At 35.0% G+C, this 20,135-nt stretch overlaps 1 protein-coding gene across 3 annotated transcripts in view; it reads left to right on the top strand.

Annotated features, from left to right (window-relative positions):
- LOC6037028 (MAGUK p55 subfamily member 6) overlaps positions 1-20,135 on the top strand; it is a 69,900-nt gene that overhangs the window by 14,557 nt on the left and 35,208 nt on the right. For 2 of the 3 annotated variants that reach the window (XM_038252817.1, XM_038252816.1), the window contains exon 2: positions 13,802-13,923. In XM_038252817.1, coding sequence (XP_038108745.1) covers positions 13,802-13,923 — 122 coding nt within the window. Of the gene's footprint in view, positions 1-5,106; positions 5,482-13,801; positions 13,924-20,135 lie in introns of those variants that run through there. The other variant, XM_038252818.1, reaches the window with a different exon arrangement.

The following is a 20,135-nucleotide window of genomic DNA, read 5'->3' as shown; positions in this document are numbered from 1 at the left end:
ATGGCAGGTTTTTTTCCGTGTAGCCGCAGATTAAGCCTTTTTATTTTTATTCATATTCATTATAATAAAATTAGTTTGACATCAAGAAAAAAAAGTTTATTGAGGGGGGGCGACATAAACTTTGAAAAATATTTGCAACGGCCTTATTATACTTTCAAGCATAGCTTTTTATATTGAGATTTAATAAATAAAATACGTTAAATGTTTTCACTTTTTGCCTTCCTCACCTTACTGAGGAAAGGCTATAAAATCACTCAAAAAATGAACTTTTTAATTAGACCTCCTAGACCTACCGTCATTTATACATATCGACTCAGAATCACCAGCTGAGCAAATGTCTGTGTGTTTGGCTGTATGTAGACATGTGTACCAAATCAATGTCACTGGAATATCTCGTCACTGACTGAGCCGATTTTGAAATGCCCTTACTTGTGGATTAAGATTTTTTTTTTCTCAAAAAATACACTGAAAGAAAAAAAATACACTTTTATGAGATTTTTTGATTTTTTAATTTAAAGGTCAAGTTCAAAATTTTAGTGTAAATAGCCTAAGATGTTACAAAATAATTCAGTAAAAATGTAGTATGGAGCAACTTTCGTAAAAAATACAAATATCGTTTGCTGAAACTGTTTTTTTGAAAAGTGCTCTAAACTTAAAAAAAATAAAAAAACGGAAACGGGAATCGATTCTCCAGACAATTTTACATAAATGTATAATTTTCGTGGGTTCACCAGAAAACCTGTCTAATTTACTACAAGTTTGTCTCTGACTACTTTTTGATGTGATGCAACGGCTTCGAGATACAGCAATATTTAAATTACGAAGTACAAAAATATTATGTTAAACTGGCTCCAAATACCCAAAAGTGGCTTTTATAAGCGTAGGATAACATGTCTACAATGTTTAATTGAAATCGGAGAGGGTCGAGAAAAAAGCAATTAAAAAGCAGTTTTGGCTGGGATTGCTCGGGAATAATTTTCAAAAATAATGTTGAACAACCACGTTTTTTTTAATGCAGTGGCTTTTATATAAGTAATACCGAGTAAAATTTAAGTGTATTACAGTTTTATTTCCTTTTCCTTTCCCTTTTTATTGGCACTACACCATTAGCTTGGCCTGCTGCACCATTCTTTTAGAGTTTTATTTACATAACTGAAAAATGTATTTGATAATTTTAAGGGGTTGCCTTCCTGCCAAGAGCAAAATCGAGATTTTACAATTATTATACATTATTATTAGGCACTAAATTGACCAAAATGGATGAAATTCAAAGGCTGACATATGACATACACAATGCAGCTGGAATCAGGCTAAAAATTGCCTGATAGTCGAGATACAGTCCAGACTTAATTATTCGATGGCCTTGGAAAAAAAACTTCGGATAGTCAAATCTTTGGGCAATCGAATCACGATTTTTTTTCGTTGTCTTAAAAACAACTCTGAAGTAATTTTGAAATTTTAAATCCAAGATGGCGGTCAAAATGGCGGCAATGAATTGTGGAGAAAATGTGTGAATTTACCTCTTTTCCAGTATAATTCCACTTTTTCAGTCTAAATTGGGATAATATTAAAAGAAAAGGAGGTAGAACTAAATCTTCAATTTTTACACCTTCCAAATTTACTTTTTTTTTGTAAATTCAATTATCCTATACAAATCTTCGGATAATCGAACTTCGGATAATCGAGTCTGTACTGTATTTAATTTTGAAACTAAAAATGAGTGGTGCTTTGAAGTAACCATGGGCATTAGAGGGTTACAAATCAATAAGGCTATTACAAATTTTATCAAATGGTTTGGTTATGCTGAGAGGGAGGCAAATAAATCATAAAATGCTTAAAATATTCAAAGCATAAACTATCACAAAATTGTTAAGACATTAAACTTTGTTTTGAGGTCTTATAAAACTCCGGTTTTAAAAAAAGTTCATGCAAAACATATTGAATGATAAATTTTTAATACATTAAATTCAATAAATGTTGATTTAATTCAATTGATTATTGTCAAATAAATAAAAATGCGAAATAATTCGCGGACGATTTTTTATTCCGTTATTTAAACATATATTTTTGTCATCTTGAAAATAAAATGTAGTGAAAACATTCAAAAGATACGATTTTCTTGAGATATTTATATTTCCGATATAAACAAACCCGCTGCACAGATTTTTTTTTCGTTATTTTTTCTTGATTGAAACGGTATTCATGCACTTAAGCCCATCACTATTTTAACTTGCATCGCATTACGGTAAACACTGCCCATTCAGCCCACTCCATAACTGTGCTTGTGATCGCCCCAGCAGCTTCCCTAACTACACCCTGTTCAACATCGTTCATTCACTGGCCCACAACGCACCTGATTAACATTTAATCCACACCTTATATTGCGGCATAGTTCACCACCAGCAGGCAAACCCAACGCACCGTGCAATGACCATCAAGCTTCATTTTTAGTTGAAGAGCAGGTGCACCGTTTTCTTACCAGCTTGGCCATGCAGTTGGCAACTATTTTCCCTCCGTTTTTTACTGATTTATCGCTAATTTCTCCCTATTTGTAAACATTGCATAACGAATTCGTCGAAATTTGTCCAAATAGTCATGACGGAGGAGTGAGAGCGACTAAATGTAAACAGTCTTTCTGACAAACTGACTGCTTCTTTATTTTTGTGAGGTAATTTTTCATTTCCCAGCCATTTTCAGCGTTTCAATTTATGACAGCGAATTCGTGAATGGCGGCAAAAGATTTACGGTGTTATTTCCCTTTGGACGATGGGAAAAACTCGGATAATTTAGAACCACGCGACCAAATTTGCGAATTGTAACGGTTCAGACATATTTATAGATCGTCGATCATGGTGTATCTTAATTGCGTTCGCGATACATTTTGCTACAATTAATGACGACCATTTGTTTGGATATGTTTCAGGCTATTATTTATGATGTGATTTGTTTATGTTTAAAAGCAATTATTGTTTAAATTTTATGTCAAATTTTGCAACTTGTTACTTGTCAATTTGAAAAATCAGTACAATGTGGTATTCAAAAAGCTCTATCATATTTTCATTATTATTGTATTGAAATTGTTTCATAAATACAAAAAATATGCTAAAATGACAGAAAAAAAGAATCGCCCTACCTTGAATAAATTTGCTGTTTTCTCAACGGATAATCGAAAAACAAACATTTGGATTCGTTGATCAATAACGTCAACAGTTATGCACCGATTGGGAATTTGAATTATCCTCCTAAACTCCCCAATTTCTCTCCCCTCAAATCGCCGTCAAGCTCAATTTCGTGATATTTACTTTCACTCATCTGACGCGGGCGCGCGAAAAATCGTTTGTTTGCTCGGAAAAACTATACAATGACGTCTGTAAACAAGCGCACACAAACATATCATATAGTGTTGCTTCCTCTGCAAAGTGTTTTTCCTCTCGATTTTCCGGCCAGGGTTTTTTGTTTATTCTTTTGTTTTTGTTTTTTCGCTAGACAGTGGCGCAAGTGTTGGCGCGACCACCCGCCCAGAGGACGTCTGGCACGCGATTTTAAATTTTCTACAGTTGGAGTCAATTTGCCGGCGATGTCATGAACATTGACGCCTCGACACTAGAAGTTCGAGGGCGTTCAATTTGGTTTGCGATGGCGTGACGAGTTATTTGAGCAGGAAAATCGATGAACGAATGTATGCTAACTAGTTTGATGGTTCAAGAGCAAGGATACAATGAAGCAGAGTGGAGTCATGCCGGCTGGTACCAGATTGGCTACGACGGATGTGATGAATAATGATGTTCAAGGATTACTTGAATTTGGAATAAGACATTTTGAAAGCACTTTTGTCAGAATAACAAACATCTGCAAAATATACTAGCATATTTTAAAAATCATAACTTTTGCCTTACGGATCACAAGAACAAATCTTCAAATCTTCAAATCTTCAAATCTTCAAATCTTCAAATCTTCAAATCTTCAAATCTTCAAATCTTCAAATCTTCAAATCTTCAAATCTTCAAATCTTCAAATCTTCAAATCTTCAAATCTTCAAATCTTCAAATCACAATTTGTTCAGTTATTATTCTGAGTCAATAGGTATACAAGTATAGGAAGGTGGGTCTACGAGCTTTCTGTAAATAATTAAAAATGGTTTTTCTGACATGCATTTTATCCTTGTATACTAAATTTATCAAGATAGTGACTTTCAACTGTAAACATTTAATTACCAACGTACTAGAAACATTTATTGCACGTTCACGCACGCGAGACACAATTAAGATTCGCACTTCACATGACCGAAATCTCAATGTACCACGTCGTAACGTCGGTCATGACCGTCACTTTTGGTGGCTGGCGTCGGCTTTCGGCGTCGCGGCGCTCAAAGTGAATCCCCCAAAGTAAACACACACACGCATTTCACCACGAGAGCGTTGCGAGGAAAAGCGTGCCGAGGAAAATTCGAACCGCTCAGTAGCTTTCCTTAGCCGGTTCAGTTCGGTTCGACAAATCTGAGTGGGACGCGAATTTTCCCCCACGTTTTTCTCGTGGACCGCGGCGCGGTCGGTCTTTTTTGTCTTGTGATAGGGTTTATTTAATTGTGTGTTAAAAAGTGTGATTTTTGAAATTGTTTTTTTTCTGAGGAAGAGATTTTACGGAAGTTGTTAAGGGTGGGGGAAACCTCGAGAAAGAACATTGTAAGTTTAAGGTTAGTACCTTCAGCAGTGACAGGCCTCAATGAGTTTTGAGTGGGTGGTATTTTTAGTCAAATTGTGTGTGTGTTTGTGTTTAAAAGAAAAAAAGGGGGAAATTTCCTTCAATTTCAGTTATTTTCACTCCGGCAGGCGCATTTCACGCGCGAATATGTTTTATTTTTCTACCGTGTTTTTGATGGGCGATTGATGAGTGTGTGTTTTGTTTAAATCACGCGAGAGTGGCCGCGGTCTAGGTCTAGTAGGTGCTACTAAAGATTATCGTGACCGGACCGGAGCAGCCGAGCGCGGGAAAAGCGAGTCTCTCAAGTGGGGGAAAATCGGATCTTCGTTTTTCACGCCGCGATCGAGAAGAAGCAGATTATAATTTGTTTGATTTACGGTGATTATTTACCTAATTTGCTTGCAGTAACATCGAAGGCAGTGTGAGATAGAGAGAACGAGGCAGAGTGTGTTAAGTGATCGCGTTGCTTAATTTATGTTTATTTTTGTGGAATTTTTGATTTTGAGGCAAATCGTTCGCAAACGAAAAATGAACCAGTGAAAATTGCCCACCTGTTCAAAGGTTGATTTAGTGAATCCTCTCTTTTATGCACGCATCTTGGCGATCGATACCCGTCGAATTATGATCGTCGTCTGACGAAAATCGCACCAACGAAAACATCCGAAATCATCGACGACCGAAAAATGGTTCGCTTTGGCAAGAAGGAAAGTGCCGAAAGGCGCGAACTTTTGGCCAGCATGAACTCGATGCACTACAACAGTGCCAAGCAGATCGATAACGGTGAGTTTTGACGGAGAAGCGCAGAGTTGTGTAATGTGAAGATTTTTATTAATTAAGCTTGGTTCCATGATTTATCAAATTAGTGGCCGAATGGTTTTTCTCCAAAGTTTGTATGGAGAATTTTGGATTAGGGGACCAATGCCGTGTTTTTTAAATACATAATTTTCTTAGTTTGCAACCTGGTTATCAAATAACGCGATACACTGTGATAATTCTATTGTAGTGACAATCCATGTACAATCCCACTGAAAATTTTGGCTCGTGTCTCGAGTCGATCTGGCTCGAGATCGAACCGGAATCGAGTCGAGGCTCTGACTTTGCAAATTTAGATATTTCGAGTATTTTCATAAATAATAAAAAATCTTTTTCTTAAGTTTTGTAATATTTATACTAATATAACCTGCAATTCTAACAAAACATATGTTTTACTGAAACTGACTTTTAAGGTGATTTTGGATGATCGTTTAATTTTGTAATAAGTTTCGTAGAATAATTCGTCGAATTGCGTGTGTTAAAATTTGTTTAATAAAAAAATGATTGCATTTTTTATGTAAAATAAATTTAGCAATGGAAAAATACTTTTTAGAGATTTTGATAAAGTTTACTGTTTTTGGCACATTTATTTGATATTAATTAAGTATTTTTAAGTTTTTGATTTTTTTTAAATAACGCCCAAGAGTTTTGTAGAAAAATTCGTTAAATTGTGAAGTGACTTCAGCAATGGTGAGGGCTATTAAGAATAACATATGAACAAGGATTTTATTCCCGCACTTCAAATTGGCTTTTATCACAAAAAAACAAAAATGGTTTTCATTTTTATATTTGTTTAATATGTTTTAGGGGCAAAAGCCCGTAACTTTATTTTATTCGAAAAAAAATGACTAAGATTTTTTAAATGTAAAATCGAAACAGCAATAATTTTAATGAAGTGCACTGCTACATGAAGTTTGATTTAAACTAAAAATTGCGGTTTTCGATTTTTTTAAATGCCCAGAAAACGTCCTAAAATTTCGTCTAAGAAACATTGAAGATTGGTCCTTTGGTTACTGAGATACAGCGGATAAAATAAAAACAAACAAAAAAATATTTTGGAAATTTTGTAACGTTTGTGAGACTTACATTTCAAAAGAGCGTAATATTGAATATTTGCTTTCTTGATAAGTTAGTCTTGATTCCAATATTTTCAAAATAATGTTTTGAAGAGATCAGAAAATTTCACAAATATTTCATTTTTTAACATTGAAAATTGGACCAATAGTTGCCGTCCAATAGTTGTTGTCACCCCCCCCCCCTTTTCAACACTGATCCGAAAAATCAGGGTAAAAAAAATATTTTCAAAAAATTTCTAAATTTGTATGGAATTTCAAGTGCAATCAGCTGAAATCAATTTTAAATGCATTCCACTGCGTTTAGAATTATTTTCAGCATATTTCAGCTTGTTCAAAAATCTTTTGAATGTAAAAAAACAGTACCGCAAAAAAAAAAATTCGCAAAAATTTTTGTTTTCGTCAAATCTTACATTTTTTTGAAAACTTATGATTGCAAAACAACTGAACTAGTGTAAGATGCATCTTAAAGCTCTTTTTTCATTCAAATGTTTAGACTATGGTTTGTTTTTTTTTAATTTGTATACTTTTTTTGCCGAGGGACAAAAACTTTGAAAAATATTTGCATTGGCCGAATGGTCCAATCAATGTTGAAAAATGTTATATTTGAGAAATTTTGTGATCTCTTCAAAAATTTTGTTTGGCATTTTTAGAAGTCTAACATTTTAAAAGGGCCAAATATTCAGAACTACGCTGTTTTGAAATGTATGTTTTGCTCGCCAAAGTTTCAAAAAATGTTTTTTAAACAAATTCACGAAATTTTACAAATATTTTATTTACTATCTTCAAAATTTGGATCTAGTTACAGAGGTCCAATCTTGTATACTACTTAGATTAAATTTAGAATAAAATTCTTAAAAACTCATTTTTTTTAGATCAAATCAAACTTTAAATGGCCATTTATCAAAAAAATATCTCTGCTACAAAAGATTTGGGTTATTGTCCCATAAAACATATCTAAAAAAAAATAAAAATTTAAAAAAAATACATACTTTGATTTTTTTTTCGGATTTTCATATATTTACGCTCCATTTTTGTATGGACAGCTGCCAAAATTGTATGGAGACTTGTATCGGTGAACCAATGACACACAACGGCTTCTTTGGAAAGGCCCTCAAAACCTGTGAGCCAAATTAAAAAAAAATGGAATTCGTGGATAATTGCTCATTGGTCATTCCGTATGAAACGACTCACCACTTGAAATCGAATTTCTCTGATCAAGCTTATTTTTGGTGATGCTGTTCACCTTTTTTTTCTGTGATTTATTGTTCAGCATGTTTTTTTTTCATAATTTTCGGGCAAGTTTTTGAAGGACGCAAGCAAACAAATAGCAAAGCCATTTTTGATCAATTTACTTTTAACACATTTTTGAATTGTTCAGATTGTTCATCTCCATGTCTTTCAAATACCTCAAACTCCTTGAGTTCTTTTGAAAACTAAACCGTGCGTTTCACATAGATGATATCAAAAGTATAAGAAGTGATTTACAGTGGACTCTCTCGTTGTCGATATTGAAGGGACCGTCGAGAGCGGGAGTTACCAGATTATAGAACAAAAATCAAAGCAAACTATTTGAAGGGACTGACCATTTTATTGACAGCTGGATCAATATTGATATCGAGAAGATCGACAACCAGAGAGTCCACTGTATATCAATTTGTGAAGAATCAGCAGAGAACCGCCAGTTTTTTTTTCGATTTTTTGGAAGATCTGTGTGCGCTTGATTTTCAACATTTTAAGTACCTACCTGCCCCGAAAGTACATCCGCCATTTAGAAGATGTTTTATTTTTAAGTCTGCGTACTCTTTTAACATTTGAGAGGCAGAGAGAGGCGACGCACTAATCCGTACTAAGCCAAGCTCTGGTTCTCATGTGGGTCAAGCAACGAGATATGGTTTGACTCATCGTGCTGAGGATTAGGTTACCCGCCCAAACCAACCATCGAACGAACGTCAAGTGGACTCGCAGGTTGAGATGCTTTATTACGACAAGGCATGTTACGCGAGTGCGGGCGTTGTGTGTTGTGTAGGACATGATGTTTGTCTACGGATTGTACAACATGAGGTTTTTTTTTTTGGTGTGAAGTGACTAGAATTTGGACAGTGATATGGTTGTCTCGAACGTCCGTGTTTTGCTTGTTGTTGACATGTTTTTACATCGTCGCAGATCGTTCGAGAACATCAAGATTAAGTCAAAACTTTCTATTCGGATTATTTTTAAATAAATAATATTCAATTTCAATATAAAGTTGCATCTGCCGTGCTGCCATCACATGACACGTCTGTCGCCGAGAAATAAAACTGTCAAAATGCACCACCAATAAACCACCTTCAAAGGGCGCACTTTGTTACCAGCTGATCCATATTTTTATTACCTTCGGGAGAAATTCCCCGCTGGGAGTCTGTCGACGGCATCTTTATATTTATGGCGCGTAATGGCCCTCGCTTATTTCCCGCGGCGAACAATAATAGTTTGGTCGAATGGATGCTTAACTTCGAATGCGTCACTAATCCACCCCCGCCTTCTTCTATAGTTGCTGCGAGCATTCAGCAATACAGTATTGTGTGTTTTATACTGTTTAGTGTGGCTTAAGGCAGCATCCATCACCCTAACGATGACAGTAATGCTTTGCAGCTTGCAGCCTGAAGCTGTAAAGAAAACCAGCTATTTTTATCAGTGAACTTTGTTAGATCTATGAACTTATTATATCTATTATTATCTGGACATTTCTTTTGCTATTCATAATCATTTCTCAAATTTTGTTTTTTGATTGCCATTCTACGCACTCTTCCCCTTTTATTCTTGATCCCAACTCGCCACGAGTGTGACTTTCTTCCGTCCTCTCATATAATAGCTGGAAAATGAATAATGACTCCCCAAACACTAGGTTTTTCACACCACCCTACGCAAACGTCATAACTTTTCACCAGTCGCAAGAGTTAGTAGAGTGAACGAGAGACCTAATAAAGTGCAATAAATCACTTCGACCTCACCCGACCAAACGACCATCCACGATGATGATGATGTTGATGGTGAAGCTGAACTACCAAAGAGAACCCCGCTTTTCCGGAAGTGGAGAAAAATAAACCGATTGGAAAATCGCAACTCGGTCGGAAAATCAAAGCCAGAGGAAGAGGCAAGTTTAAACAGAGCGAAGTTGAATTGCCAGAAGATGAAAAAAGCAACAGCCAATCGAATTCGGAAGAGCCATTCCGGCGGCGCTTTTTTCCTCTCTTAAATTGACTGTTGGAAGACATTAACGATCTCATATCTTCGGTTTGTAGGTTTACTTTTATATTTCCCTCTGTAAACAAACAATTGTTTCTAAATAACGTGCTCATTCAGAGATTTTTTTTCCTCTTCTTAAAATGCTCAGTCCCAGCAGGGTGTGAAGTGATATTTTGCATTCAAGGGGGGATTTCTTGTAAACAAGCAGAAAGCGGCGGAATAAACGATTTTTATGAGCTTTGAAGTATGCAGTTTGAAATTTTTGGGTGAGTGATGTTCTTTGACGCGCTCATACACTGTTTAGGATGTTTTGGTGGCAGTTACTTCCGCGCCGTGGTTGATGAATGATTTGTTTGTTAATTTGTTGAATATTTTCACAGTTAATCATAATTTTAATATCTTTTTGTTAATTCTTATTTTTTTGGATTTTAACTACCAGGCGAAATAGGATAGTAAGATTCTCTTCAAAGATTAAATTCAACAATTCAAATGAGTTTCAGCTTGTGGATACTGATTCTACAATCCAGCTGTCTTGAGTTCGATTATCGTTTCTGGATAAGCAAAGTTTAAAGTTTGTTTGTCAAGTTAAAAACAAATTTGACTTCTTAGTTTTTACGAAATTTTCCTCAGCAATTTAGGCGTCATCCATAAAGTATGTCACGCTCTAGGAGGGGAGGGGTTGTTATAAGTATAGGAAAAGCGTGACAAAGGGGGGAAGGGGGGGTAAATTTTGGCCGATTTTAGCGTGACGTACTTTATGGATGAAGCCTTATTTCTGAATATTTTGGGAAAATCTTTGAAATGTTCCATTGTGGGATTTACAGAAAAAAATCAATTCCCGTAATCGTGAATAAAGTTCACGAATGTGAGATCCACGAAGGAATTTATTCATGAGTATGGTGCATTTGCACTATAAACGTGAATATATACCTTCGTGGTTCTCACAATCGTGAACTTTATTCACGGTTATGAGAATTGATTTTTTTTCTGTGTTCCCTAATCTTAAAGCAATCCAATATGCATCAAATTAGTTTTTTTTGCAAAATCAATAATTACTATTGATAAGAATAAATGAGAAAATTCCACAAAATCTGGGCATTGATTTCATTTGTATTTTTTATATTCGGCTTAAACTTTGTGGGGGCGTTTCTTTTATCAAGAAAGACATTTTGTGTTATTTTTTTAAATTCTTTTCGGAAATGGAAATTTTTTCAGCAAAAATAATGTTTTTTTTCTTTAATAAAACTACACGGAAAAATGTCGAATTTCGGAAGGTTGAAAATTTGGTTGGTTGAATATTACCTCTTTTGTGAATAATTTTACTTAAAAAATGTGTAAAAATGTGAACCTGATGAAAAGTCATAAGAAATTGATGAGAACTTACCAGTTCCTGATGTAATATTAGACATTTTTTCAAACAAAATCTGTCATCATTCCCTGATGAGTTTTTTTTTGAAAAGGACCTGTAAGCTATTGTGTTTCATATGTTTATAGGAACTAAAAAACTCTTGAAATATGGTTTTTGGAATATTGTGTTATTTTCTTTTTAGTGTAACCATTACTTTTCGTAATAATTTTCATGTATTCCCCAAATTCTTACGAAGACACAAAATTGATTTTCATATGTTTATGTATCTATACAAAAAAATGATGCTAATATTCATCAGGAAATAGTGACAGATTTTGCGTCAAAATAAGTTATTAATTTTACATCAGGAATTGGTGAATTTTCATCAGGTTCACATTTTTACACAGTTTTAGGTAATATTACTTAAAAAAGAGGTAATATTCAACTAACCAAATTTTCAACCTTCCTTCATCTTTTTTTCTGTGTCGACAATTTCTTATGGTCCTAGGGAAGTAAAAAAAAAAGTAAATCTTTCCCAGTTCCTGAGGGGAACACCCGTGAAGAGTATCGGGGCCGGCATTTACAAAGTGGATTCAGTGGCAGTTTTTCACTCAACTAATGTCAACATGTTTAGGTTAATGTTAACATTCCATAGGTCGCCTCCCTAAGGAGTCGTGATAAGGTCCAGTTTGTGACGATACACTACCTTCCCTTTACTAAGCAATCGAATCCAGAAGGGAAAAGATCACCAGTTGTGTTGGTCCGAGCCGGGATTTGAACCCCGATCTACCGCTTACGAGGCGGAAGCGTTACCACTAGGCTACGTGGCTCGGTCCCTAGGGAAGCAATTTTGGAATGTTGAGAATTTTGTAGGTTGAATATTACCTCTTTTTTTGAGTAATATTACATAAAAAATGTGTAAAAATGTGAACCTGATGAATATTCATAAAAAAAACTGATGAATATTCATCATTGTCTGGGGTAAAAAAAAATAATCATTTATTTTGCCACAAAGTCTGTCACCATTTCCTGATAAATATTACCATCATGTTTTAATAAGAAAAAAAAAACAAGATCGAGGGCGTCATTTAGGGTTTTTCAATTTACCAGGAACGGGAAAAGTTTTTTTCTTATATCCCAGGAATTCCCGGGATTCCGGGGTTATATAAGAAAATGATCGAAAAAAACCCTTTTTCTTTACTTTTGTTATGTTTTTAAAACTTGAAGTCATAGAATTAGTTGATTACCATATTGATTGATTAATGACTAGGAATGATCAGGAAATGGTGACAGATTTTGTTTAAAAAATGTGTAATATTACATTAGGAATTGCTGAATTTTCATCTGTTTCAGGTGAATTTTCATTAGGTTCACATTTTTACACACTTTTTGAGTAATTTTACTTAAAACAACAGGTAAAAACAGGTATTATTCAACGGAGGATCGAAGTAGCCGTGCGCGAGATCGGATGTGAAAATTTTACGGTGCTAAAATTGTGATAGCTCTTGCATTTCTCGATTAATTCCCTTAAAACGATTTACTTCCTTTCGTGTTAAACTACGAAGATTCGGTCCACATTTTTGGCAAGTATCAGTGATTGCCAAATATGCTCGAGACCAAGTTGAAAAAGCAAGAACGGCAGGATCACTAGTTCATCAGTTGGTTGTAATCATGAAGATGCCATCGTTCCTGTCCCAGACGCTCTTCCAGCAGCTAGAATTTACCGTCATTAGTCATTAGCTGATCAAGTCCAGAAGTCTCAGAAGTATTGCGAATCAAGTGGCATTTTTTGATACGTTTGAATACAGCTTGAACTTTACAATCCTAATTTGGTGAGATCATTCCTTTTCATTAATCATTATTTACCAGATGATTTTCCCTTATAAATACGATATTATATTCTATTAATCAAATGATATATCCCTATAACCCTTCCCTTCCTCCAAACCCAATTTTCTCCCCAAATGTTTTTCTTGCTTGAAAAGTCTAAATATATTATTTATAAATATTTATTTTAGCTGATTTTGATTCGTTCAGGCCAGAATTTTGAAAAATAATATTTTAGATGTCGATTGGAAAATGATTTTTAGGACCATACGAAAACTATAGGCTAGTTTAGAAAATTTTGATTTTTGGGACAATATTACCCATCAGGCCTGAAAGGGTTAAATGACTTCCAAATTGTATAAAAACTTGTATTGGTGATCAAAATATACAAGTTGGCATTTTGGTCACTGAGCAATAGCAAAAAATCCAGCAAAAAAAAATTAGATAAAACATAAATACAAAAATATATATTTTTTTTCAATGTTTTTGAGAGAAACAATTACAAGGTGAAATATCAAAGTTAATTTTCTATTGAATGTATGTTTCAAGATATGACTCTGGTGAAGTTGAAATTTGTTCTTAAATATTGTGAAACCTTAGCCGATTTCACTGACTTGACCAAGATAATATTTAGCCCTGAGACGCCAATTTTTATAAAAAAAAAACTTGAAATTCGAAATTCAAATAGAGGTTATTCATAAATCACTTCAAGAGGGGAAGAAGGGAATGACTTTGTACCTTTTAAAAACATGTCGATTTACAAGCATAAGATTGCTTATTTTATTCCCTGTTATTTTTTGTTTTCTTTCAGCTGCCTTCCAACATGTCCGGGAGAACCTGGACGATCTCAACGGCAAATCCGAAGCCAACGAGACGGATTTGGTGTTTTTGCAGGGAATCCTCGAAAATCCAGCCGTTACCCAAGTCATTAAGGTGAGTTTAAACCTTCCTAACAATCAAATATCAGTTTGAACGTTTAAAGAGAAAACTGGCTGCGTACGTGATCTCATGTGTGTATGATATGTTTGCTGATTATGTCGACACGATGTTTTGTTTGGCACCGCACCGAGCGCAAGTGTCGAAACGTGTTAATTGAATTGATTAGGACAGTCACTCAAGTCGGTGACAGCCGAGCTGTAAGTCGTGAGTACAGCTTTCTGTACACACACATATTACAACAGCTAGGCTAGGGATGACCAAGCTATTTTCGGACTTCACGAAAGACATTGAATTTTCCGATTTGACCTACATTTGCGACACTCTGCTGGATTGATTCGCCAGAGTTGACATCTCTACCGGTCCACGTGCAGAGTGTCCATCACCGACAAGAAAGCGGAAAGTTGTTTGCCTTCCGGCGCTCTAATTGGGCCTGGCCGGTTGCCCGAGGGGCCATTTCGGGACGCACTCATAAATTGGCCAGCCTAATTGGACTAGTGACACATTTAGTCTCGTCCCACTCTTGGCGTGTACATTTCGATCGAATGATGTTGTCCCTCTTGTGTGGCAACAGCACGTTCCAAACCGAATAAAAACTCACGACCAAAATCACAACCAGATGTAAATGGCTTTTCCGACACTTGCTAACCCGCGGGGATTCCGTGTTTTCCCCTTACACGTGGACACGAGGTTGGGTTAGGTCATTATCGTTTGTTTCCGAAAGGCCGTTTGCTGCGTGTCCCGAACCATATGGTGGCAGTAATTTAATTTTATAGAGCAGTTCTCTGTGAAAAATATATTTCTGAACATATTCTTTTTTTTAATATTGCTTTTTTCTTTGTCTTACTTTAAAATCAGTTCTCAAGCTTTTTCGTAATATTCTCATCTTAGCGATTTTTCAATAACTTTAATTTAAATTTGTACATGTATTTTTTTAAAATCTGTTCTCAATTCTTATGATGTAAAAGCGAGTCAGTGATGCCAGGAAGCTTTCCTTATAAATGCAACTTTTCGTGAGTGTTCGTTTAAAATTTCGTCACAAATGGCAGCACAAAGCAGACCCAAAATAGCACTGGACGAAAAAAGAACTAAGCTGAAAATTTATAAATGGGCGTGGCCAAGTGCATTCTCGTCTAACCATAATAGACTAGGGAAATATTTTTGTAAAATGTTTGCAAAAAGGTTATGAATAACTTTTGGTAGAAATCAAATTAAACAGAAATGTTCACAAAAGGCTGCTCTACTGGTTGATGTACTTGGTTTTAGTAAATTTCAAGGAACAGAAGAGATTATTCAGCATTACTCAGACACGATCACTTAGTAGGATGGGAATGGGTATATTTCACCTAGTTCAATAGAGTTGTTGGACATAAAATAAAATCTAAAAAAAAACAACCGTCAATTTGACAGAGAATTACTCTTTTCTCTGGTGAATCACTGACCTTTGTCTCTGCCAACGACGATGGTGACGGCGATTCTGGCTGGTGCGTGGCAAGTTCATAATTCCTCCAACTTGGACGACGGCTTTAATTAAATCAGATTGCCTTAAATTGATTTAGCTCGCCAGTGCGATGGTTCTTTCTTTCATGAGTGTTCTTGCTTACTATTTTTGCTGACCACAGAAAGAAGCATAAAACACTGGGTGTGTGTGTGTGAAGATCGCATGATCTTAATAGCTTAATGGCTATCGCAATTAAACCTTTTGAACTCTGGGCTAATTCAGATTAAGGTTGGGGGTTCGCCAAACGACGACCACGACAGTTTGAATTTCCTTCCATTTTTTATAGTCTAAACGGGGCAGAGACATGTCATGCGGGAAATGCAGACTGAATGGTCCATTTGCTGTGCAACCGAGGGTGTACCGTGTAGAATGTAAAAGAGGAAGAAAGCGAAATAGTTGGCAGATGTTTGACTGGCCGGGGGAAAGTGAAACCACGTCCCTGAGTGTTCTTGGCAGACTTAATTAGCATTTGCTGGCAATCAAAGTCAATGTTTTTGCATTTTCTTAGAACGGTTGCCGTAAAAGAGTTTTTTTTAAGATTTTAAAAGATTCATATAACAATTCCTAGAATTTGCCATTTTCTATAAAGTCAGCCAATATTGATGTAAAATATTGTGTATAAACATGGTCAATTTACCCCTGATGGTACGTGATAGTTTTAAGGTTATTACATGAAATGATACCTAATTTCATATTCAAAATATTCAACTTTTGATATCTGTACAGATTTGAAGCTGCATAGACTTTTATCATTGTTACTCGATTTGTTATTCACTTACTCAAGAAAAACAAAATTCCGATCTTAAATTTGACCCTTCAACAATTCGTACACGTGCAATAAACAAAGCAAATTACAGCACCCATCAAATCCGCTTTATTCGGATCCACCTTCTACGCAAAAAGGCCCCACTCTAAAACAGATGCAAATACTTCACTTTACTAGAAGAGTGATTGATGGCTGGCATTACATGAAGCGCGATCATTTCGGACATCACTTGTAATAAAACCAAAATCACTCTGAAAAACACCCCGTTCGTTCTGCCCTTCCGGCTATACCAATTCCGCCCCCTACCAGTTGAAAATTAACAGTGACGTACCGCTTATTTAGCCGCCCCCCCACTCCAAGTTATCGTCGTTAATGTCTTGAACCGTCGAAAGTGCCGTTCGCGTCTGGTCTGGCCAGCGCGGGTTATGAGCCATTAAACCGTACTAAAAACAGGTTTGCCCTCTTCCTCCTTTCCTTCAACTTGGAAGATGTTTGCCAAAACGGCCCGAAAGTTTAAAGAGACCTGCTTGCTTGCTTGTCTCTGTCTTTCGTTTAGCCAAAAATATTTAACGACTTTGTGGGCTGCCACCAATACAGTGAAACAATGTGTAACAATGTTGGTTTTTGGCTCGATCTTAAGAGGCCGTTAAACGATCGGGCGTTGTCACGAATGACGCCGCCGGGTTGGGCGATCGTAATCGACAATATCGGCAGGGTGGCTACTACGATGACTATCTGGATATTTGTTCTGCTTGAATTTTTTGTGTTTAGTAAAATTTTAGTTTTTTTATACAACTTTGTATAACAAATAACACAGTAAGACAAAAAAAAAAACAGAGATTTGAAATTAATAGTATTGCACTAAATTTAAAAGTGACCTCTTAAGGGGTTACATACATGTAGAAAATCACAAAATTTCATATTACAGAAAGTGTATTAAATCCACTTAAAAGGTGATTTTCAATCACTCCTGAAAGTTTCATAAAGGTATTTCATGATTTAACTGAGTTAGAGACGATTTAAGCTCAGGGTTTTGCCATGCGCAAAGCAAACTGTCTAACTTTTTGAGCGTTTTTCTCTGAACACCTATTTGATTTACGGGTGCCACGATATCTCGAGACTAACCAAATTGGCTGTAATTTTGGGTGATGACTCCCAAGACATATCCCGACCAATTTGGAAATTTTGAATTTTCAAAAAATGCAAAAATCAAAAACTGGTGATTTTTTATATGAAAAGCAGAAAAATATTTTTATCTTTTTTTTTAAATTAAACTTTTTGAAAATCGGCCTTCGTCATGCACACGGGACCGGTTTAAGGAGTCTTCACCAAAATATTGAGCCGATTTGGTCGAAGCAATGTTGAGATATCGTGGCACCCAATTTTTGAAACTGCTAACTTCAAATAGCTACATCTCGGCAATGATACAACCAAATGTCTTCAAATTTGTTTTGTTAATAGATGAAAAGGAATATGTTTATGCCCTGAAAACAGATTTTGAAAAAAGTTTAAGTGTGTGCTCAAACCAACCTGTAACATTTTTGCCGATTTACATGTATGTAACCCCTTAACTGTCCATAATTGAAGATTCGGCTGTTATGCCAAATCAAGTAAAATTTACCTGATTTAGTGTTCGTCGCCAAATCTTCGTTAAGGAAATTTTAAAGGGGATTTGGTTATTAGCCGTTTGGCTTTTCGCATCGGCCAAAACTAAACACAATTTTAGTAAAATTTAAGTTTCGGAAGATGAGTTGGAACATCCAATACCTGGAGCAAAAATAGCTAATTCCTAAATTTAGGTTATTGCAGATTGTAACAGTACATCAAAATCATAAAAAATGGGAGGTATCGTATCGCCTCTTCGTCGGCAATATCGTTAAAGGGACCACGGATGTATGGTCATGAACACAAATTACCCTTTAGAACAAAGTTTCACGAAAATTGCAGATTATTTTATATTATAACTTATTTTAATTGCAATAAATAATCTGAAGTTTTCTTGGGTATTAAGCAAAGTTTACGTGGTTTGAAACGTCAATTAATTGCACAGACAAGCAGACGTATAAGTAAACATTCTACTTCTACTTCTCACTTGAGCCATCAAGTTGTGAGTACGCGTACTTCACGAAAAAAATGTATGTGTGCAAACAACTTCAAATGATTGTCAGACACGTGTGAATCATTCGAATTGACCGTTAATTTTTTGATTGACGGAAATTGAAATAGATTAACATCTGTTTGTCTGTGGTAATTGAACCGATAATTGCATTTTTTTGTGTTCAATCTCACATTTTTTTAACAAAAAGTCCTCTATTTGTACGCATTACATCAAATATTCATTTTATAATGGTTGGATGAAACAGTTAAAAGTTCACAGAACAAAATGATGTTAATATATTAATATATTTATATTAATATTCATCAGGAAATGGTGACAGATTTTCTGTAAAAAAAAGTGTAATATTACAACAGGAATTGGTGAACATTCATCAGATTAAAAATTTTACTATTTTTTTTATGTAATATTACTAAAAAAAGCGGTAATATTCAACCTACCAAATTTTCAACCTTCCGAAATTCCACTTTTTTTTCTGTGTTGTGAAGCTTCAGAACTATTTTGTAAATTCGAACACAGAAAAAATAAGTTTAAGTTTAGAGGTTGAAAGTTTAGTTCATAGACCTATTCCTTGAGTAATTTCATCTGAAAAATGTGTAAAAATGAGGAATTCAACGGATAATGATGCAAATTTCACCAGTTACTTATGTAAAATTACCAATTTTTGTTGACACAAAATCTGCCATCATTTTTTCTGTGTAGGTATTGTCAATAGGGTCCTAATTAAAATAGGTCCTAAATGACAAGACAATTTTTTTTTGATGGATCAACTATGGTCCCCTTGGACCATTTCTAAATAAATTTAAACATTATTTCCACACAGAAAAAAATTGTGTAAATTTTGAAGCTTTAATTTTGGATGGTTGAATATTACCTCTTTTATGAAGTAATTTTACCTCAATTTAGACTGAAAAAGCGACATTACACCAGAAAAGATGTAAAATTACACATTTTTAGAGGTAAAATTACACATTTTTTCTGACATAAAAGATGTACCACTTCCCAGATGTAATATTACCATGATTTTTTTTTCTGTGCACATGACTTTTGATAAAAAATTTAAAACAGAAAAGTTGAGCTTAACTTTTGATTATTTATAAGCAGAATTTTAAAGCCGGATTATTTATATTTTTTAATTTCACGTTTCAAGCTAGTTTTCAATATTTTTAAACAACACAAATTACTTAGTGCTCATACACAATTACAAATAAGCTTGTGTAAAAAAAAATTAAAATATCAATAACCCTTTAATATTTTTTTGCTTAGGTGATTGCGCCTCAAAAAAACAAAAACAAAATGTTTGCATTCTTGATCTTGAATGTTCTTTGGGATAATGTTGATCTTATACTTGTGAATTGTTTTACATTTTTATTAGTTTATTTTTCGTAAATTTTAGCCATCCGTATAGATTTGAATCAAGTTTTTGATGTTTAAATGCTTTAGTAAAGAAGAATTAGAGAAGAACTCTTTTAAATTTATAGAATATTACTAATTTTTGAAGTAGCGTTCAGACCCGGTTTTCCGAAGTTTCGGTCATCCGAAGCTCGATTATCCTATGGAAACCTCCACGGCATCCCCAAATAAGTTTCGCTTGGAGTTGGATGGTTTAGGTCTAGGATACACTCTAAGCAAGTATTGCGACCATTGGCATATTTTTTGAAATGGTAAGATTCTAGGCTCAAGGTGAGCATTTGTCCTCACCTCACATAAAACTCACGAAAAAAATTGGATTTCCTCCAAATTTCTAGAACAAGAACAATGAGCGGCCACCGTGTAACATATTTACCTCCTAAAATGGTGTCTTGTGCACGTGAGGTCACGTTTTA

The sequence above is a fragment of the Culex quinquefasciatus genome, chromosome 2, assembly GCF_015732765.1.
Source record: "Culex quinquefasciatus strain JHB chromosome 2, VPISU_Cqui_1.0_pri_paternal, whole genome shotgun sequence".
NCBI classification, from domain to species: Eukaryota; Metazoa; Arthropoda; class Insecta; order Diptera; family Culicidae; genus Culex; species Culex quinquefasciatus.
The sequence above is the reverse complement of the archived record's forward strand: the minus strand, read 5'-3'. Positions and strand labels throughout refer to the sequence as shown.